Source organism: Corapipo altera, unplaced genomic scaffold (genome assembly GCF_003945725.1).
Source record: "Corapipo altera isolate COAL_440 unplaced genomic scaffold, ASM394572v1 24b, whole genome shotgun sequence".
NCBI lineage: Eukaryota > Metazoa > Chordata > Aves > Passeriformes > Pipridae > Corapipo > Corapipo altera.
Window position 1 is genome coordinate 12,063,353 of NW_020884888.1, and position 23,094 is coordinate 12,086,446.

General features: G+C 37.6%; 1 protein-coding gene across 1 annotated transcript; it reads right to left on the reverse strand.

Moving 5' to 3' along the window:
- Positions 1–3,965: 3,965 nt before the first annotated feature.
- On the reverse strand, positions 3,966–23,091 carry NSUN2 (NOP2/Sun RNA methyltransferase family member 2). The gene is made up of 19 exons (XM_027643965.1): positions 22,951–23,091; positions 22,712–22,869; positions 22,385–22,489; positions 22,176–22,281; positions 21,495–21,566; positions 18,842–18,926; positions 17,903–18,095; positions 17,435–17,509; positions 16,206–16,336; positions 13,675–13,748; positions 10,893–11,023; positions 10,193–10,289; positions 8,902–9,077; positions 8,297–8,389; positions 7,768–7,903; positions 6,406–6,486; positions 6,040–6,178; positions 5,073–5,112; positions 3,966–4,523 (listed from the first exon to the last, which is right to left on the reverse strand). The coding sequence occupies exons 1-19, from the start codon at positions 23,032–23,034 to the stop codon at positions 4,118–4,120; spliced, it is 2,382 nt and encodes a 793-aa protein (XP_027499766.1). The 5' UTR covers positions 23,035–23,091; the 3' UTR covers positions 3,966–4,117.
- Positions 23,092–23,094: the final 3 nt, after the last annotated feature.

The following is a 23,094-nucleotide window of genomic DNA, read 5'->3' on the forward strand; positions in this document are numbered from 1 at the left end:
TTACCCCATTCTTACATAAAGTGGCCCATTGTTTTGGCCACTGTTCATATCTGTTCTCCCTGTGAGAACAGGCAAGAGTCCATTGCTAACATACCTGAAAGCCTTAGAGCTACACAAAAAGAGTAATTTCAAAGGATGACAAACAGAAAATGGGAAGAGGCAAAACAACAGAAATATAAGGAGGTACTAAGGTGAGGTAGGAGTGTACAGGCACATTCCCAAGTGATGGTTCAGTGACAAAGTGCCTGGAATTACCCATCCTGCCAAAGCCACACACAGATAACTCTTTCAAAGAAAAAATTTGGCTACACAGGCAAACACTTATGTAGCCAACCGTTTGCTTAAATTGTAACTAAATAGAAATACCAAGCAAGACACTTAAAATTGTAACTTGAGTAGCCACACCCTAAAAAGAAAACCAGATTTTGGTCAAAAACAGTATTAAGATTTAAGAAACACAGAGCAACAAATTAAATAATAATTAAATACAACCATGTATTTGGTACATGGATGAGTGGCAGATGTGCAAAATCCACCTGGAGGGGAAAAGGTGCAGGGTACATACCTAGGTGAGCATTTGATGCAGCAAGGTACATGCAGTGTGGGTCCCTCCAAAAGGGACCTGTGCTGGGCATGGGTAGCGTGGTGCCTCCCACCCCTGTGCCAGCTGCAGATCACCCTGCAACACGTGCCAACAAACCTTCCTGAGCACCAGCTGTGATGCTGACTGGCAAGAACATGCAGTGGCGCGAGCATGCCAGCCAACTTTATTGGGACATTTGTTGAGGATAACAGAACTGCTGTTGTATCCGCGCCGCTTTGCTGGGGGTTGTTTACAAGACTTGTCCTGGAGGGAGAGAGTGGGGAGAGACAGTGTGCAGAGTTCAGCTCTGGCAGCAATGCAGCACGAGCACGCCACTGATTGTTTTTTGGGCTGGAGTTTTCCCACTGGAAGAAAGAAATGCACTGATTTCCCTTGGCTGCAGCTTCGAAAAGGGGTTGTTACATGCGCTACATTGCTTTCTTTTAATGTTAAATCTAAATTTGAAATTCATAGGCAGGAATTTTTCAAGGTGTCTGTATACTTTGAGAAGCCTCACTGACATTTAAAAGGATTAGACATTTAAGAAAAAAAAAAAAATACCATAGCCTAGTGCCACTGGGATGATTTAACTTTGCAGTAAACTAAAGTAAGAAAATTCTAACAAATTTCCAAAAGTAACAAATTACTAACATTAGGTAAACGTTGAAGAAAAGCATTCCATGTGCATTCCCTCTTTATCTTTCTAGGTTTTTCAGTCAACAGAGTTTCTAGCTGTTCCTGAGGACATCTCTGAGCAGAACATCATCAGACTATTCATTTAGAAGCAAGAGTTTTTTTCAATTTTCCCCTCTATCACAGATAAACCCCCCTGCCATCAGTGCACCAGTTTAGAAACATCCTGTGTTTCTAAAAACCAGTGATGTTACCTAGAGAAATCTCACAACATTTAACAGGGACTACTTACAAGGATGGACTGCATAATAACATTAAACTTAAGACTTTTGCATTTTCAGACTTACCACGACTACACATCACTTCTGTCTTCCTTTTAAATTATTTTCAGCAATCCACATTCAAAATCACCAGAGCAGAAATTCGGCCACCTGAGCATCAGACTCGCAGTAGTACAGAGCTCAGCAGAGACAGACAAACAAAACACACTCCATTTCATCAGGCTCCCAACCTGTGAAGCTAGGACAGTGTTTTCAGCCACTACCCAGACAGTTCTGGGCATCTTCCTTTCTGGCTATCAAGGTAAGAGTAACTGGGACAGGGCAACTGGTGCAAGCAAACTCACACTATTAAAAAACCCCCAACCCAATAAATCTGCAGTCCCTGGATTTGGTTGGAGATATAGAGTAAAACCGCTGAATAGTACAAGAAAATTAGACCCTGAGTTTCTTGGCTGAAATCTCCCTCCTGCACTTGACAGGAAAAAAAACCCTCCAAGAAGCCAAGAGCAAAGCAAAATTTCATAGATAATGAAGAAAAATGGGACTACTCAGAAGATTTAAAATGATGCAGATGTGGGCTCTTAGTCTATTACAAGTCTAAGTTGTACCCAATTTCAGTCAGTTTATGATCGAAGAACCTACTTTTCTTTAGCATCCAGATAAAAGCTTCCTACTCTCATTTTAGTCTGCCAGTGGTAAGATCAGTCAAAAATAATGATCAGGACTGTTTATTTTCTAGTTTGCTTTCTGCTGATTTAATTGTTCGGATTGTCTGTATCAACAAGTATTCTTATCAGCTTAACTTGTAATAAACTCGTATTAGCAGAATCACTGACTGAAAGGAAGCTTAAACTGCTGCTCAGGAACATCAGTTGATACAGTAACAGCAGGCATAATTAAAAAGAAATTTCAGTTTCTTCACATAAGTTTCAATACTTGACCTTTTGATAATTTATACAGATCATCAGAGCATAAAGATTAGATGGATTCAAAATATCCTCAGGGCTGAGCACTGCAGACTACAATGAGGACTTAAAAAAATGACACTGGTCTTCCACCCGTCTTCCATTTCAAATGCCCAGTATGTCAGAATAAATGCAAAGATACAAAGATGTTTCATGCTTGAAGTTAAAAGTTGCTAGAATTTTTTTTCTCATATACTTTAAGAATTAAAAATTATACTTCGCACACATCCATTCAAAAGAAAATTCTGCTATGCTGCTCTTCAGCCTAAGGAGCTGCCCAAAAAGAACCTGGCCCACCACAGTTCCCAATTCAAAGAACAAACTCAAACCTTAGCAAAATACAAGGGCAAGAACTCATTTTTTATTAACCTATTTTATGGACTCTCATGAGGAAAATGAGTCCTGCCAATGGTTCTTCACTGCATGAGACTAATATCTCATCAGAGGACACAGCATTATTTCACTTTTATGTCTGTCCCTCAAGAATACTCCCTTTGATGAAGTAGTTCAAGGGCAAGCATCAGAAAGTCTGTTGTAGCGAGGTACAGCAAATGCATCTAAGCCACATTAGGACTCCATCAGTAAAACTACACATGGTAAAATTCATTTTGACAAGTAAAACAAATATTTGCATCGATGGCTCTAGAGGAGGATAGTACTTTGTACCACTGGTCACTTTCCTTTCAGGTCAACTTGATACAAGCAGAGATTACTGCTGAAACTAATCCACAAAGGATGGAATTTATATTTGAAGATTCTGAGGTAGCCAACCTTTTTTTTTTCCAAGTCAGATTAAGTAATTAACTTTTGAACCTACATAACCTCTTGTAAACATCTACTATACAACATATATACCACCACACTTTTTTTTAACTATTACTTCAGCTATAAACAAGTATCTTGGAAAAAGTAGATATGACTCCCCCTTGAAAAACTGACAGAGAAACAGATGACCCCCAGCAGATCCAGAGAGTGGTCACAGATTCTTACCAGGCACATTTCAAGAGAGGAGTCCAAGGCATGCTCAGCACACCTGAAGATCTAGTTAATGACATTTACTAGTTGTGTCTGTCAAGCAATTAATCACTCTGAAGAAGAATCTCAGACATCAATCTCCAGCAAAATGCATTCTGCTTTTTTTCTTCCGGGATGCTGTATATGATTTTGTTTTGAACAACTGTTAACCAGGCTAGTAGCCAGATATGCTACATGCACATTTGTATGCATACTCATGCTGATTCTCTTATCCATTAAAGAGCCTGCAGAAGTAGTAATCAGATTGGGTGTAGGTGGGGTAATAATTTTTTTTGGAATTTACGTACTTTGAATGAAATTCCAGGCTTTTCTTCTGAAGGAATTCTTGACCAGTTACACAGGCAGTCCATTTGTTCCATTTAAAATATGGGCTTTAGATTTTACTGGTGCTGGTGCTTTGCCAGCAACAGACATGCAAACCCACCACTAACAGGGAGTTTAAAATGGTAAAAAGAAGACACACTCGAAATCTCTTTACAGCTTTCATTTAAAATATAAAATAGGTGAAACTTCAAAAGAGGAACATCCCATTCCAACCGAAATTTTAAAATACAGTTTCATGCTAAAAGCAAAAGTCGGATATGAGCCTCATGGAAGCTGCCAAGCAATACAAAAGAAATCTAATCTTTCACATTACTTGTATCTGTGTCTTTGCTTTCCTTGCTTATGTGAGTGGTGGCATTTTTACTGGATTGATCTAAATCCTCAGTTTTATTTTCTATTTCCATAGCACTGCTTTCCACAGGACTCTGGGAAGATTCTTCACCTATTTCTGCTTCCATTTTTGTGACTAAATCATGTTCTTTATCTTCCACATCCATTCCGTCCTCTGTTTGCGCCAGCTTATGCTGAACTTCTTCCTCAGTTTTGTTTTCCAATTCCTCCTCTTTCTTCTTTGCTTTAAACACTTCAACTCCCATCATCCTCAGGTAATGAAGTCTCTCATTCTTGGGCACAAAGGCACGGAGTGACGTCTTTCCTTGCCAACCACACAGCACTATTGGACACTGAAGATCATCAGGTTTTCTACAAACAAGCAGTTACCTTCAGTCAATTATGAGAAAGTTAATCTTCAAAACTTCATTTTATAGCCATACTCCAATAAATAAGTGCACAAGACAAAAAAAAAAAAAATAGCTCAATGCTATTAAATTTCTCAAACAAAATAATTTTCTGGCTCTGGTTTCAGAACTAATACAAGAAAGATGAAAGTTTACATTTAAGAAGTTCTCAAGAGTTTTGTCCACAAAAGGTACTTTGTCCACACAAAGAAACAATGAAAAGTAATGTTTTCCATTCCAGTCCTGGACTTTACAGGGAATCAAACAAATAAATCACATGCAGTGAACTGCGGATGTCTGGCAGAACTATCAGGTCTCCTTTATAAAGCTACATGGTACACTTGTTTTAAGAATACACAGGCAAGACAGCTTCTTTGTCAGTCTCTGTATCCTATCTGGCTTTACTGTTGACCTCATTGCATCTCTATGCCTCTACTTCTGTTTTTGTTGAGTGAGAATAAATTCTTGTGCAAGTCTTTAAAGTGCATAAGTGGAAAGCAACACATTTACTTACTCAGGGTTTGGGTCATACTTCAGAACCACACTTCCCATTGCTGCAGGGAAGGGGGGATGGGGAAAGCAAAAACAAAACATGTTAAGTGCTTGTTATCTGAAAATGTTCAAGAAAACAAGTTTTCAGACAGTCACACAGCATGAGATGGTTAGCAGTTATCTACATCAATACACTGAACTATAGACAATACCAGGTTTTATTCCCTTTTTTTTCAGACCAAAGTATTTCTATAGTTACAGAAGCAACTGCCAACCCTGTCTCCTCCAAATGCCAAACAAACAAATTAAAATACAAAACCCACATAATGGATTAATTTACTCAGTGAACCTAGCAAGGAACTTCTACTTAATTAAAATGAACATAAGAGTATGCCAGCTCAAACTTTAGAAAAATTTTTCATCCCATTTTGTCTCATCAAACACTGAAGAACAAGGATCAGTAATGAGCTGAAAATAAAACAACATAAATAAAAGGTTGAAAACTCATCTTCATTTCTTCAAGCATCTAGTGAAGAGGAAATAAAAATTTAATACGAGTAGATATTGTTGCTCATATTTAACAAAACAGAATCTGAATAACTATATTTGATACATAAGATTGTGACATGCAACTGCAGATGACAAACAGTTTCAGCTGGAGCATTAACAGGCATAAAGATCAGAAGCATATATAAAATCTTTGTTCATCATATATTTTAAATGCGGCCTCATGGTACTGCTTCACAGAAGTCACAAGTCTGGCAACTCTTCTGTTCTCTGAAGCTCATAAACCTTAAAGGCTGTAACCAAAAAGGACTGAAATTTCTAGTAGTGCACTAGGTTTCAGCAATGCTTACTTACCTAACAAGTATATTCAAGATAAATTTAGTCAAAATTTTTAGTAAACACAGTTTACGTCACAGGATTTTCATAGTCCTCTGTGTCATGTATAAAAATAATTTTGTCACAAAACAAATTAGAAGACTTACCCATGTCTTTGACTTTCTTCTGTGTTTCACTGCTAAATTTAGTCAAGAATGGATTTTCCTGGGTTAGCAGAATTTTAACATCTTCTATGCAGACATTTATAATCCTCGCATGAATGAATGGGTACAGAGTATAAATTCCCTGTTTAATAAATAAACACAATTATTTCAAAATGCAACTTTTACTTTGTGAAGGAAAAGTGTTAAAAGTAGTATGCCCTTTACCTAATATTAGAAAACAATTTTCACATTTTAAACCATACTAAAAATGCAAATTGTCACTAATCTGACAAAGTTAATGCCAGTTGTGTTATAGGCTCTAGAGGAAACCAAGATATCTCCTCGGAAAATACAATGCTACGTAATTACCTCTTGTGCTAATCGGAATGCACATCCAAACTGTTCACCATCACTGTTGCGAGACCAGACTTTTATCCCTGTGTTAATAACCTGCAAGTGGCAAAGCCAATAAGTGTCAGTAAGGGGCATAAATTCTAAATTACCACTCTGAACTTTGTTTTTCATCAACTGTTTGACTAAAAGGAGGAAGAAGGGATAATTCTGCTGTAACGTTTGTTCATTCGCATTGGACACTGAATTAATGTGAAAATTCATCCAACGGAAAAAGGATCTCCCACTATAAAAATGTAGTGCCCTATCAACATAAAACACCTTTTACTCCTTTCCATATTGAAAACCGAACAGTGCGAGGAAGTGGCAGTTTTAAAATTAGGGCAATGAACTATTAATATCTAATTTTTATTTTAGTTTGAGTAAGAATTTTCTCTGTGATTTTCGGAAAGTCAAGCAAGGACAATAAAACATGTACATGGCATTAATATTAGGACATTATATCCTTTGTGGTACTCAAAGTCTCACTACCTGATGCAGTGCACCAATTTCTTAAAATTTTGTCAATTATGTAGCCATTTCCTGCATGGGGGATAAAAGAATAATTATTTATCCATCTTAACGATCTGTTGTAAAGATGTACTGAATATCCTCAGCAATTTTCAAGATCTGACTGGACCCAGACTGTATCTGATCTAGCTTTGAAGTCAGCTCTCTTTGATGCAAGAAGGAAGCTGGACTAGATGACCTCATTCCAACTTAAATCACTCAATGACTTGAAAGACAAGTCTTTAGCATTTGCAAGACATTTACCATAGGGAATCCTATAAAAACATTTTTTCCCCTCTAATTCACAAAAACTTATTATTCCATAATCATTCAGCTTAACAACCTTTCAAAATATTCAGTTGTTGAAAGTACTTTAAAACAGTGTCCTCATATAATGCAGCCAGCTAATAATTCAGCTGAAAGTATCTTATTTTTGGTAGGTTTTCAGAGTTCTTAATTTTATAATTAAGGGGCTCATAAATACAACAGCATCAATGTAAACTTGTGAAGTTACCTGAAGACTGCATAAAAATGCAGTACACAATGGTACACACAGAGCAGTTATATATATTCCCTCTCTTTACTTTTAAGTTCCCTTTCATCCACCAAAAATTTACCGATTTTAATCCTGAAGGCTGTTATTTACCTCTCAGAGTCAACTCTTCACCTCTAATAGAGGAGGGATGGAGAGGAAAACACTAATTCAGACTAAAAAAAAGCCTGTCAAGAGGGCTAATGCTCTATAAAAACAGCAAGCTTGGTGATAAAGTTCAAGGAGATACCCACTAATGCTTATAATCTCCCTTGTGAAAACCTGGAGACGAATCATACCTTCATCTTCTCACTGTTGTTCAGAAGCACATTCCTTAGCTCCTTAGAAACCATGTACAGCTGTCTCTTCTTTCCTTCTTGAGTTCGAGTCAGTAAATTCATCTTGGGAAATGATGGGTCCAATGCATAAAACCTCCTGTGACCATAATGCTTGCTTTGATTAACTGAGCAATGAAATCACATACTCAAAATGCATGGGTTAGCCCACTTCCTCTGGCTATCTCTGCAAACACTTAGCACTTTGGCTCCAGAACACAAAGATTAGACTTTCTAAGCTGTATGATATCAGAAAAGACAAGCTGTCATAGACACCAATATATACTTGAAAATTTCCAATGCAAACTCCAGTTGGTTATTTTCATTTAAGAAGTGTTTAAATGTTGAGGAGAGGAGCCTCTGATGTAAAATTAGGCAAAAATCTTCACACATGATCAACCAGACCAGACCCATCTTTTGTGATGAACTGAACTACTAATATTCCCAAATTACTAGGAATCTTACTGCCAAACCAGAAACATTTTTTTCTTACTGGATAGGAAGGAACAATGGATCATCTTCAGGGAGAAAGACAAAAGGGTCTTCTTTAAAACCAAACAACTTCATTTTTTTAGATGGTGGTGGTCTAAAAAGAAAATAACATTGGACTGTCAATTTTAGTAAAAGTACTCAGCTTCAAATCAGTATATTCAGTTCATTTAGTCAACACCTGCTTTATGGTAACAACAGTATGCCAAACAGAATATGGGCATTTTCCCACGCTTCACTAGAACAACACTACCCACAATATAACTTTTTAAAATTTAAGATGTGAAAGTAGTGCTTTAAAACAGAAACCACAAAAACAAGTAAACAGAGATTTCTGACAGTGATTGTGAAGACAATAAAGATCTTCCAAATGTTAAGTTCTGAAAGTTTTTTTTTCCTTAACAGAGAGGAAAGTACTAACAGATTTTGCAAATGTTAATAAGAAAACTGGTTAGTTTCCAAACTTGCTGAAATACAAGACAGAAAACATGGAAATGAAAGACAACTGAATGAATTCATTAATTCTTGATCGACTTCTAAATGAGTCCAGTAACAAAAGAACTACAGAATACTCAGCAATCACAAAGTTGTCACAGGACAAATACTTACCCACATACTCCTTCCTTTTTGCTTTGCTCAGTGTCCGAATTCTGCAATCCTTGCATTTTCTTAGACTCTTCATTTTCAGCAAGTATTGGTTCTTCAGTAATACAGTCAGAACCATTATCTGTATTAGTTGTTGTCACTTCAGTATCTCCTGTTCTTTGTGGTAACTTCTGATGAACCTATTTCAGATTAAATTATTTTCAACAAAGCAAAGTAGAATCTAACTTGTAACAGAAGGCACCCATGTTCTCTCTTTGCATGTGCTTAATTCTTGTCAATTTGCATGCAAGTGCTTAAACAGATCCATTTAGAGAGTTAATCTGATTACTAGATCAAGATACCACTATAAATTGCATTTACCTCTAGTACTGATCTGGACAGTTTCATACCAACTGTCCAAGAAAGCTATTTTTGTACCATTTACAAAATCATGTTCAAGCACTCAGAGAAGACTACTTTAAGACAGGCTCTGCTGTTTTCCTTCTAGCACTCAAAGTGACACATGCATCCTGCTGCTCCGCACCTTCCAGGAGAGTGCTACAACGTTCAACTTAGAACAGAATAAACTACTTAGATGACACTTGCTTCTGAATAAATGCTTCTTCCCTATTGCCACATACATTTTACTCGTAAGCTGTTCTAATTAAGCAAATCGAATGAACAAAAACATCTAAGGGAGCTTATTCACACAAGACGTTTTTCTCATAGACGTGACAATCTAAGAGATCAAATAAATCACACCAACTTAAAATCCTGTTGACAGGATTTTAAAGACAATTGACAACAAATGGATTAAAGTCAGATGGCTGAAGCTGCTGCTCCTAACAGTTTTACATCCACTCCCCCTGCTGCTGATCTGCTAGACTAATCTGTTAGTGAATCACCCCTGAGCAACCAGCCACAGAGTAAGATAAACTGAAATCAGAATTAGCTTACAACACAGCAGAAAAAAGCCTTCAGCGGGGGGACCACACACAACTGAAGGAACTGACAGCTTTAGCAACCCAATATAATCTGCTTCTGTAATTCTTTCAAAGTCTTAATTTTAGGTTCAAGCTTTATCTTACTATTTTACTATAATTTCAAAATCCCCTCTCTTTCTTTTCTATTTTAGAAGTTGTCATTTTTTTAAAGTACTTAAGGGATTTATGAATTTATTTTTAACTGACACAAAGCTATAACTGAAAGGCAGATAGAAAACAGTTATAGTATGTTTTCTATTACGTGTAATATTTTAAAAAAATCCTGAAACATTATTAATAATTAACATTTTAGATGTTTTAGAAAAAGTTACCTTAGGCTGACGTTTATTCCACGGCATGGGAGACTTTTTTATTAACACAGCCACAAAGAAACCGCCTGTGTTCTGGTGATGTGGCAATATCCTAAGACTAGAGAGAAAAGAAAAAAAATGTTGCAGTGTACTCATATCTGCATTCAGGTTCTCACAAAATACTAGAAGTGTCACATTTATAATCATTTTCAGGATAGGCTAAGTATTCCTAGTAGGATTGTGCAGATTTAATTTATCAAACTAGAAACAGGATCTAAAGTAGAGCATTCTGGCAAAATTACTTGCATCAGTGCAACACATTCATTTCACAGTTCACATCCGAGCTTTAATGATTCATTTCTAAACAATATTTTTAGAATAGCTACGGAAAGCCTTCCATAGCAAGTAAGTCACACTGTTAAAATGCTGAAGTTTTACATACATTTCTAGTAATTTTGGCTATGCATCTCTACTGGATGGAAAGAATTAGACCTTTTTGTGTGAGTAGTTATTCCTCAGAAGCAACATGCAATAATTTCTCTGAATTCACTGGACTTCAAACAGTCTACTGCCATTACATAGGAAGCAATCAAAATATACTCAGACCTATTCAAACAGGTCTATACTGTAATACATTCCTAATCCAACCTAATTATAATTTGCCCACCATCATACATGTTTATCATCAAATCCTCATAAGATCTACTCTGGGAAAACTTACCAACGCTCTAGATTCATTGCCTTTAGCTTCTCTTCATCTTTTACTGGAAACATAGTGGGACGTATTTGTGTTTGTCTATTTGAAGGCACATCTTTCCACTCTTCAAACCACTGTCCATCTTTCAGCATTACCTTCAAAGGAAGAAGTATAAATACTGTAAAGAACATAGGTCACCATTTTATAAATTTTAATTATAATACTTCCAAACCAAGGTTTCAATGCCAAAAAGAGAAATTATTTTCTGGTATAGAAAAGGACTACTGCTGTCCAGTAGAGATTAGAACTGAGGAATTCCAATTTCATTATGTAAGAAAGATGCAAGAGTGCAACGCAACAGTTTGGTAATCATAGAGCCCCATGACACAGGTGTGCATAGGTCATTGACAGACATGTTTTCAAGGAAATCTGCTGAAGAACCATGTCTCCCATGAATTTTCTAGTGTCTGTAACTTTACCCAGAACTCAGAACACATCTATAAATCCACTTTTACACTGTGTAGGCCTAACATCACCTCATTCTGGCTAGAAGTCAAAGCTTTTGATGGACTGTTGAGATACAAGCAGAAGGTTAGAGTCATAAATCTTGTAGGAAGGCATTCTGAATGCTCTTTAAGAAAGAAAACCAAAGTGAAAAAATAAGTCAGGGAAAATCTCACTTTAGAGCTCTAGATGCCTGGTTTTGTACTGGTTGTAAGGAAGGTCACCTCTGGGTACATGTGAGGCAAATACATAAAGTTAATATCTGAAATGAAGGCCCATTTTTGTCATTAAGGTAACAAAATAAAATAAAGAAGTTGCAGAGATGGTGACTTCAGGACTGGCAAGTATGATGAAGTGGTTTCACACATCCCACTGTGATTGTCTTGAAAGTTTAAGAAAGTTTAAATTAGTGTTCTACTGGAAGCAGAAATGAAATATTTATCTAGATTACCATCTCCTAAGAACTTTAGAACACAGATTTCAGCATCATGAAGTGTGGCATTTCTCAGCCACTGATTAGATCACACCTGATCATAAAATATTGTGCACTTGCACATTCTTGAAATAGAAATTACTGCACTTCCAGAATTATTATTTCACGTCAAAATATGCTACATGTCATAGTCCTAGATGGAGACAAGACAGACTGTACTTCTTTAGAAGTCACAACTGAAGCTTGAGAAAAAAGAAACAATGGGACTGATAAATAAGTGTAGTCCAAACAAGTCTAGAACTATTTTGGATTTACCAGAATAACTGCCCAACAGCCCTGCACTGTTCACTTTTGGTTTATCAGCCTAACTGATAGACTGGTGTGACTGGTAGAATAAGTAAGCACCAAAGAACACACTGAACTCTACTGGACGTTTTACTAGCCATGTGCTAGGGCAGAACAAGGAGTGAAAGTGCTGTAGATTATCAGATCTGGAGTTAAAAAGGTCTCTTCTTTCAGGACTGAAATAATTCACTGGAGTTCACTCATCATCAGGCTTCAGGATAAAGTACTGATTGCTACATCTAAGCAACTAAGTGTCCCTCGAACAAAACCTTATTTCTGTGTTGCTGTTTCCAGAGATTTACAGTCAACTGATGCTCAAGAATATTCCATGTAATCAGTCACAGAGCTCTCAAGTGAACAGATGTTTCACCAGGGAATAAAAGAACAGTAGCAATAAAAGTAAAAACAGTACCAAAGCAAGAATTTACATTCAATGACAAGCTAGCCAATAAGGCCTGCAAAAATACAGTAGAAGCAAATAAGGACTTTCAACAGATTTTATTAGTCTAGTTTCTAAAATACCTGTTAGGAGATTTATATTTCAACTGCAGAGAAATAAATGCAACAGAGAATACAATATACTCTTAGTGATCATTATATATATAAATACATATATATAGTAGCTTTACACAGAACCAAAAAAAAGGTAAAATTAAGATTACAGAGCCACAGTTATGCATTTTACATTTATTCTTCAGGTATAAGCATAGTGTAAACTTTTGGAATTGTAAGAAGAAGGAAATCAGCTAGTTTCTCAGCTGGTTTTCCAATGGCAGAACATAAGCAAATCTTTATTCCACGTATCTTGTTCATTAGTCTGCACACAGCCATAAACTTGCAGCCTGCCATTGCAAGAGACTAGTGAGATGGTAAGACAGAACAACCAATGGTACTGCAAAGGCACACACTCATAACTAAAATTTAATCAGTTTCTTTCCCTACTACCAGGATGGCCTTCTACTCTTCTTCAGTATACTCTTAACAGGAAGCTGAAGCAGCTTCGGGTTTTTTTGCCCTTCCCTACTAGTCTGTTTCCAGACCTGAAGTCACACAAGACATGGAACAAAACACAGGATTCAATACTCTAGGATTAGTCACATCACTGCAGGCTTTATAGCTAATTTCCAAAAAGGGTTTCACAGGTTTTACTTCCAAATGATTCAAATGGACCAGCTGAAGAACTGCAAAATCTAACATTCACAGACTCTTAAGACCGAGGAGGATGAATAACTTTAAAAGCGGCTGAAATTATACTGCCATCTACAGGCCACATACACACAACAGGAAAGGGAATTATAACACTAAAGTATAGGAGAGAGATCAAAGAAGGGTAGAGGTAAGAGAATAGCAGACGAAGAGACAAGAACTTACTATCAGAAAGACTTTTCGCTCTCTCCCCTAAACATCAAATCACTGGCATGAATCCAGCTCAACCTAACATTGTAAAATGTTACACTTCAAAATTTTCCTAATTTAGCACTCTACCACAGACCAAGAACTTCAAAAAACTATCAGTTTAAGTACCTTCCATTTTGTAATTCCTGGCATCCTCTTCAAACCTGGTAACTCAGAAGAGACATCAGCAAGTTCTAAGGCACCTGAAATCCCAAGAATATAAATGGTCTTGAAAATAGAATTGAAGAGTTGTGTTGTTAATTAACTTTTATAAAAATAGTTTTTCTTCAAGTTTTAAGACCATTTTAAGAACACTGCTTTTTAAAACTTTCAAGAAACAAAATGATATATAGCTACCATGTAAATTAACAAAGATGATACTAACCGTTAATAATAACTACATAAGTTTGCAGCTTATAAATTAACCAAAATATAACAGTTCAATATTTTTGTAGCAACTGCACAGAGTAGTGCTCTATGACTTCTATCATTAAATAACTATTCTAGGCAAAGCGATCATTTAAGTTTTTATTCTCATTTACTTAGTATTTCAATTTATCATACTGTTTAAGTATTTTTCAGGGAATAACTCTTGGGATAACAAAGCCTTCTAAAAGGTCTGCTATATTCTCATTTTATGGACTTAACATCTCAATATATTACAGTGTGAGAGGAAAGAGAATTTATTATTTTTTAAATTGAAATGAAAATTCCAAAAACTGTTTAACAGTAAGGTAAGTACTATCAAACTAACAGGACAAAAGACTATGTGTCTAAAATATGTCAAATTACTACAAGAGATATTAGAGTATAACTTAATCTACTGAATTAAAGGTTTAAACTGCCCCAAGTCCAGAAAGAACAATATAAAAATTCACTGTTTAAAAAGGTGATCTCTCAAGAGATGAATAACTTTAACATTTCTTTTTTGTGATTCTGAATACTTAAGTTTTTAACAGTCAGGTAGGCTTTTTCCTCGCGCCGAACACAATTTATCAACCGCTTCTACATGACTAACCATTGACTCTTACACTGACATTTAAGCAAGTCTTTTAAATAAATAAAAAAGTGATACGTGAATTCATAGACAAATTCAAAGATGACATTTCAAATGTGATTAAGCTTGATATTTGCATCTGTCCTTTTGAGTAGTCCTGTCCTTCTACAGCATGACTTCAGCTGATGCCTCAAGACTACATTAGATTGATAAGGCACTAAAGAGTCCATTAGAAGTAGCACAATTTCCATCAGTTTCTAAATGGTACAAAAGTGCCCTTTCCTTACTCCTTCAGCCGTAAGGGGAAAGCAATCTCATCTGCTCTACAGGTAGCAGTTAACACTGTGTTAGAAAGCACCAACAATCTTCTGGACTAACCTGAGTGAATTCTTGAGGTCCAGTGCCCCTTGAGACCACTGCACTACCTCACCCTTCTTTAGCTACACCTATGTTCAAGTTCCAAGGGTAACATTCACTTGTTGGGACACATCATAGCCTCCAGGTACACTTCAAAATACCTCCACTGGGCCAAGACTAGATCTTAATGGAACAGCCAGTCAAGATCCTTCCTTCCAAGTACTGAATTTGCCCCAGATACTGCAATTGCTGCCCTCTGTTAATATCCATACTGCTTCGTGCCCCTATCCAAACTAGTCGCTAAATTTAACACTGGCTTACTACAACCTTCAATAAGCCAAGCCTAATATAATATACTGGAAACACATCCGTGCCTACCAAAGAAACAACCTCTAAATAAAAATGTCATTTGAGTGGAAATTAAATAGTCAGTTCCTAATTAATCTGCAAGCACTTTAGCTAAACTGCTGTTTCTGAGACAATGAAATTCCATGCACAATTTGGGGCCAGAATACTGACATTACACAAAATAGGTTACCAACTTCCAGAATAAGCTCAGGTCCAGGAGCAATACAGCTGCTTCTGCTCTGTAAAAGGCTCAATTTAACACAAAGTCGGTGGAAATTTTCATGCCAAATTTCATTAGATATCTCCAAATTTCAGGCTACTGATTCAGAAAAAACAGGATCCACTACCTACTAAATGGGCTATTAAACTCTATTATCACAAAGTAATGCAGTGTAGCTTCTCAGTCAGTCTCAATTTTTCCACCTTTTGTTACCTTGGCCATCATGTGCAAGTCAAAAATGTAAAAAAACCCACGAGTTTAAAGACATTAAAATTTCAATCCTGTCAAAATGTGGGTCAAAGGATGCTAAAGCTAACAGTGACTCTCACCTACTGGTGCACAATAACCACCCGCTAACTGCTTAACTACATTCTGGGCTTTTTACTCCAATAGCATTCAGCAGCAATGTTCCATGCTGGGTTTTCCAAAGGAATTAGGAATGTCAGATATGGGCTCCAACCAGTGGAATCAATTAGCAGAAGCCAGGTAACAGAGACTGAATTCCATTGATTCACACAACTCTTCAGGTTTTATATTTGCAGCCAATTTAGGCCCATTTAAGAAGACTGCTCGTAGCAACATTAACGAAATCCTACTGCTAACAAAAAATTTCAGTAGTTTTGCAAACTAGAAGAGTATTACCCACGCTAAGCTTATCACTAGTACCATAGCACAATATCTTTTTTTGGGTTGAGGGAAAAAACCAGTTCCGTACTCTATCCAAACTCACATTCTCACCTTGACTTTTTTCCAGCAGAGATGCGATCACAGCTTCATTTTCGATAGGATTCAATGAACACGTGGAATACACCATTCTCCCACCTTCTGCAAGCTGTTCAACACCACGGGTTGCAATTCTCAGCTGCAATCTAACAGAACACTTTTGGTCTAGCCAGCTGTCATTCAGGAACCCAAAAGAAGCTATACTGCAGACATACAACTCTCCATGGACTAAGCCAGTACTTAGAGAGTTCCACAGCTGTCACCAGTACACAAATTAAAGTCAGTTTCAAACTATATCAGCTTAGTGCAGTCTATACTGCAGACACACTCACAATTACACCTATTAAATTAGAACAGCAGTTAGGTCAAACATAAACAATGATCCAGGGTGGCTTTTAACATAACATTCTGTATTTTGTTCTTTCTAGTGCCCCATCAAGTTTATTATCAAGTACTCAACACTAGAAAAATAACACTCCAAAACACGACTCTTCTCAGAAATTCAGAGTTAAAATGAGCAGTAATCTGACTACTACAAATGTTATGAACAACACAGCTTAGGTAGCAATGGCCTTCTGAGAAAGGTATCATTGAGCTGGACGACAGCTTAGACCCCTACCTCCAACACTTACAACTAAAAGAAAATCTGCAACTATGAATGAGTTACCAAGCAGTCATAGGTCAGCTGAGTCACAGTAATCAATGGCACCCCCAGTGTGTTAAAAATACACAGTGAAACGTTCTAAGTTTTGTCATCTGTGTTTCAATCTGCATTTTATCATGTGCCTGCACTAGCCTAAGTATTCATTCACCATCAGTTAACATAAATCAATTTCAGGTAACTGAAATTGTTTATGTGTGATCTCTATTATCCTAAAGACTTTAAAATATTACTAGCAAATTTTACAAGTTACCGTATTTTCCAAGAGTATTTGGAACACTAAGAATCCCAGCCAAATGATTTCTTCTGTTTTATTAGCTACCCTGTCTAAATCAATTCAATGAACATTAATATGTCAGATATTCATAAGAATACAAGCAATTTGGATTCACACGCTCCACTCACATCCGAAACCCTACACTTCCTCTGAATAGCACATAAGCTCTTCATTTGAGAGAAAAGTGAGTCTTCTTTGTTTCTGCTTTGTCATATATTAACATGTGAATGCATGCAGATGTTGACAATATAGGGAAAGGAAGAGAGAGAAATGAAAGACATGCAGATGTGTAATAAGCATTTTTACCCGTGGAGCTGCAAACTGTTTTGTGTTGTCCACTTCTTCCATACATCAATGTTTTTCCTCATGGTTCCATCTCCGCTGCAACAGAGGTTGAGTAGATTTGTATTATTTGTGTGTAAAATACTTTTCATATCCAAGTCATTTATATCAGAATAATTTTTACAGTCCTCTCATGTTAACTAGTTTTCTAACACTGTATTCTTTCTTCATATTTCACTGTCTTCATATTTCAGTATCCTGAGTGTAAGTTCAAAATTTACGCCCTTTAACTGACCATATTTAAGGACCATTTGGAATGAAAAAAGTTCACCTTGATTCAGTATCCCCACATCTAAGACAACTTAAGGCATTAACTTGTTTTGGAAGTTACTATAAATCATAACTCAAAAAGCATGATTTGGTAACACAAAAAAACTTAGCGCTGCACTTAGTGCAGTAACATTCATGTATTCAAGTTTACATGCCAGATACCTGCAGGGGACGTCACATAAAATCCTGTCATAGAAGAGGATCTCTTTTCTTCCATCAACATCTATTTGTAGGTTAGGAATGCTGGAGGCATCATGATTTACCACCATGATGCACGGACTGTTTAATCTCTTAGCCTGATGAACCAGCAAATAGCAGCGCTTGTTATCGACATCATTAGCAATTACGAAACCCTCTGGAACATAAAACAGTGGGAAGATGCTTTACTATTCAACATCTAAGTAATTTTACATAGTTTACTGCCTTATGTTCAAAGTTGTATAAACCTTTCAGTAGAGATTTTTACTTAAAAGGCTGCTCATGAATAGGGGAGCCCTTACTGAGCATAAAGTAACTTAAAGGTGTGTTGAAGTTTAACTGACGTGCCATAGTCTCAAGAGTTCTAGTTTCCATCTAGTGGCACTAAGACACAGTCAACGGCTTTTCAACTTTTCAAAGTAAAACCCCTGTAACAGAGAAAACCCCCACTAACACCAATCTCTACAGCAGTAAAGTTTCAGTAGAATGCAGAAAGAATCCACACACTCCCACAACTTTACATTTGAGTGGACAGTATTTTCTGTGAGTATCTAACCAAGAGTAAAGATTCTGAAACTTACAAAGAAGATAAATATCACAACTACTTTTAAGTCTAAAACAGCTTAATCCAGTGTTTGCAGAATATCGCTAAACCACAGGGGCTCATGGGCCATCATCTACTAGGAAGATCTCATTTATATACAAGAATTAAGCTCTAATCACAGGTGCTGTACTCTGAACTCCAAAGATATATATATATATATACACATATATAACTCATCTCTCTCCTTCACGTCAAGGAAGCCCATGAAGTTTCAAAGCAAAGGTGGGGAACCTTTATCTTCTACAAGAAAAAGCAGAAATTCCACGTCACAGAAGTTTTTAGTAGTTTTCCAGACTTACTGGGAAAAGGAACATTCATGTCTGCATGCAACATTTCAATGAGTTGTGCCGTCTTAGATCCAGGTGCAGCACACATATCTAGAATCTACAAACACCAGAAAGTTAAAAAAAGTCCTGTTTTGTATTTTTCAAGTACTCAAGAAATTTACTATGTGTTCTTGTTTAAACTAAGTATTTTTGCACATAGAGAATTGACTGTTCTGAACACCAATTTGAAAAAAAACTAAGTACAGTCCTGATCTTTGTATGCTTTACCTTTGAGAGTCTAAAATATAAAAAGGACATTACATTGTAGGGAACAAATACATCAGATGAAATAGAATTTGAAAGAGGTACCTGAACACAGATATAGGGGTATGGTCCTTTTACTAGCAATTCCAATTGAAGTTAACTGGCACTTTACATATACACACACATATTAAGAGCAAAGTCACAATCAAGAGCAAGTAGTACTCTTTTTTAAACTATTAGTAAATCAATCAGAGATAGTTGATTATATAGATTTTATAAAAATTAGTTGCTATCCCTCCCCACACATTTGCATTTTAATGCAAAAAATCAAGGCAGCATAAATCTCTTGTTTCTCTTTCTTGAAGAAGTGTTTGGGAAGTTTTTTAACTGCCCTGAGGCAGCTGAACAGAACACCACCAACATCAACAGACATGAACACCTAAATTCTAGTGTATTTCTCCTTCCTGGTTCATCAGGAACTTGGCTTGTGATCAAGTCATTTGTAGTCGCTTTCACAGCAAATCAATTGATATTTAATACTGTTCTCTTAAGTAAGGAAGCTTAGAGTCTTTCCTCTTGCCTAGTTATAGATTTTCAGAAGCACATGTCTATCTCCTGGATCTTTGGCTCTGTTAAAAGTTAGATGAAATCATGCAACAGGATAAAGGATGGGATCTGCTCAGATCCTCATGCAAGACCCTGGCATGAACAAGACTAAACTAGAAGACAGCCCCCAGAGAAAAGCAAAGAGAGCTCCAGAGAGCACATGGTAAAGTGCTAACACATCATGAAACACACTCAGTACAACGACATCATACGTGCTCTTTAAAGTAACAGTTGTGATGCTATTGTTTTCTAGTTTTGCAGGTAATATGAAAAGATAATGAAGAACATACAAGGATAAATGTGCTCTAAAACTTGCCACCAAAATGATGGTGAGGAAAAGTAAATTGTGAAAAACAGATTTAAAATGAACACAGATACGGAGAGGTTTGACAGTCACTAAGTTGATCCTTGTACAACATGGAATCAGCACGTAAGACATGATGTACAGAACTTATTGGTTAAGCATGAAAAGTAACCTGCAGTTCTGGTCATAATAAGCAGCTCAGAAGTTAAGACACAAAGGACCAGAAAAAGTCCTAAATGACAAGAGTTGCTCTCATTGTTACAGCAGTTATTTGCTGTCTTGGGACAAGACAGGATAAAGAATCTATTCTAAGTCTGATTTATGAGCGAATCTGTGAAATCTTACACTCACTTCTAGAAAATGCCTGCTGAAATAGAGTCACCCAAGTTAAATATTCAATGTAAAACCCATATACTGCTAGCTTAGCATACACAATGTGTGTGCAAAAATACTCCCACAGTTTGTGTTTTACATTAAGTTGAACATGTTCACTACCTGTTCAACTCCAGAAAAAACTGAAAATGTAGCTGTGACACAACAGGACTGAGTCTTTCAATTCATTATTCACTTAAGAGAGATGAGAAGATTTTGACTCATATCAGTCCTGTGACATACATTAGGTTGGGGTGAAAGCAGGAGAAGATAAGATGAAACATTACGTATGCTAGGTAATGTTAATATAAAACCAAGTAGTTACAAACTAGGCTTTAAAACATGTCAGAAGTTTGAAAAACCTAAAATTTTAAGATACGTCATGAAAATTTAAGAAAGAACACAACATGACTTCTTAAGGTAACAAGGCAACTAGCTCACTAATTTAAGAGATCAAGAGAATAAGGCCACCTGACACATTTAGTCTGCAAGCAAGCATAAAGTATGAAAACATCACAGAAGTTAGAATAGAAAGTTTGCTATCGGATATCCCCGTTCCTACAGTCTGCTATCGGAAAATATCACGGGTATTCCTCATACACCTCCGTTAAAGTTAGCACCCTATAGTGTTCAGTCATCACCAGTACTGTTTCAATTCACCCAAATTATTTTGCCTAACACATTTATAGAGCAGAAATTTGCAACTTCTTCAAAAGGCACAGAGGAGTGAAATCTATCTGGTAGAGAACATTATCATTTGAATCTGGAAAATTACACCTGGTTCACAGTGTGATGGAGAGCAGGAAGCTAAAAACAGTCGTCTAACTTTAAAAGCACGTTGAAACATGAATATGTAACTCAAATGCAGCTGAACACATTTACACTTTGAAAATAAAAGACTATGTAACTACTTAAAACCTAAGTGTTTCTTACAGGGTAGTACATACAGCTGAAAAAGTAGATGTTCTCTGTGTTTGTGATATGAACACTAGTTGAGTGTTGCTGTTGATGTGCAGAAAGCCTAAAACACACCAACACAAAACAGAACTGTGTATCAGCACTGATACTGCTGTTGTGATGTGTAGTTTAATCAAACTAACTTCAGGGAAAAAGCTTTAGTACACATTATATTCTAGTTACCTTATGATGAGGGCTAACGTTAAGCAGCAGAGGTGGGATCATACTAACAGCCTCCTGACGACTGATATTTCCCTTGAAAGGAAAAAAGAAATTAAATTTGGTTTTATTCACAAAACAATGCATTTCTTTTGCAATAAAATTTTTAAATCACTATGTAGCAAAATAAGAAAGCAGTCAGAAACACACTACTATAAATCTAGGTTTAAATTTTGTTAGAATTTAACAAAAAAAGCAATCACAGTACTCACACAAGTGTATTTTCTGATAATTGCATTAATTGTATTAATTCTACAGATGTAGTTTCTGCTCAGATGAGAAACTGGCTTCAACCAAGTGACAAACTCCCATCGCTTAAGCTAAGTCTCGTCATGCACACATATGCACTTTTTACCAGATTTAAACATCTGGTTTCTAACAGTAACTAATTATTTTACAGGGACTCGTTTTAGCATCATCAAACAACCACAAAAAAACTGCAATTAGTTTAGGAAAAGTATGTGTAGCTGCGGTTATGCACCAGAGTTGTGGGATGAATCACAGTCAACAGCAACATAAAATCCAGATTCTTCTGAGTTACTCAACTTTTGAGAGAAAAGGTAAAGTCTCACTCTCTCATAATGTATTTCAATAAAGCACTGCTCAGGAATGAAAGAAAAAAATCAAGATCTATCCGAAACTTACACACTCTGTCTCGCTAACCAGAAATTGATGAAACTTTTCCAGTTGTGGGGACTTGCGTAAGATTTTTCTACTCAAGTTAGTGTGCCAGGCTAACTCTTCTGGATACCTGATGGAGAACAGACGGGAAAAGGGCAGAAACAGAATAAAAAGAGCAACACACCAGGCTGGATGTCAGGAAGGGTGCCTTAACTCGCCTCCAGACCACTCACCAGCTCAGTGACTGTGGCATCTCGACTTTTTGACCATCCACCTCCAGGTTCTGCAGCTCCCTGAAGTATTTTTCCTTCAAGCAGTGGAGAATCTCTTTGGCATGGCTGCGTGCGACAGACGTGCAGAGGGACACCGGATGGAGAACCACAGAACCACGGGATGGTTTACATTGGAAGGGACCCTAAGGATCACCTAGTTCCAGCCCCCCTGCGGCGGGCAGGGACGCGTCCCAGCGGAGCAGCTGGCTCAGGCACCCCTTCTCCCGGACAGCATCCCGCCCCCGCGGTGCCCGGGGCAGGTCCCCAGGGCAGCAGCCCCAGCCCTACCTGCGGTAGCCCGTGATGCGCAGCGTGGCGGGCAGCGGCTCCCGCAGCGCCGCCATGAACGCGTCCCACTCGCCGGCGGGCACGATGCCCAGCTCCTGGTAGTACCGCTCGAACAGCTCGTTCTCCTTCACGATCTCGGGGTAGCCGCCGGTCCAGCCCTGAAGGAACACGCCGCCGCCGTTACCCCGCCGGTCCCGCCGCTCCCCGTTCACCCCGCCCCGCCTCGGCCCGGCTCTCACCGCCTGGTCCCCGGTGCCGCCGCCGCCCCGCTCCTGCCGCTGCTGCTGCTGCTGCCGCCGGCGGTCCCGCGCTCGCCGGCCCATGGCGGCCAGGCGGCGGCCGAGCCGCAACACCAGCCCTGCCGTGGGAAAGGAAGGGTGTCC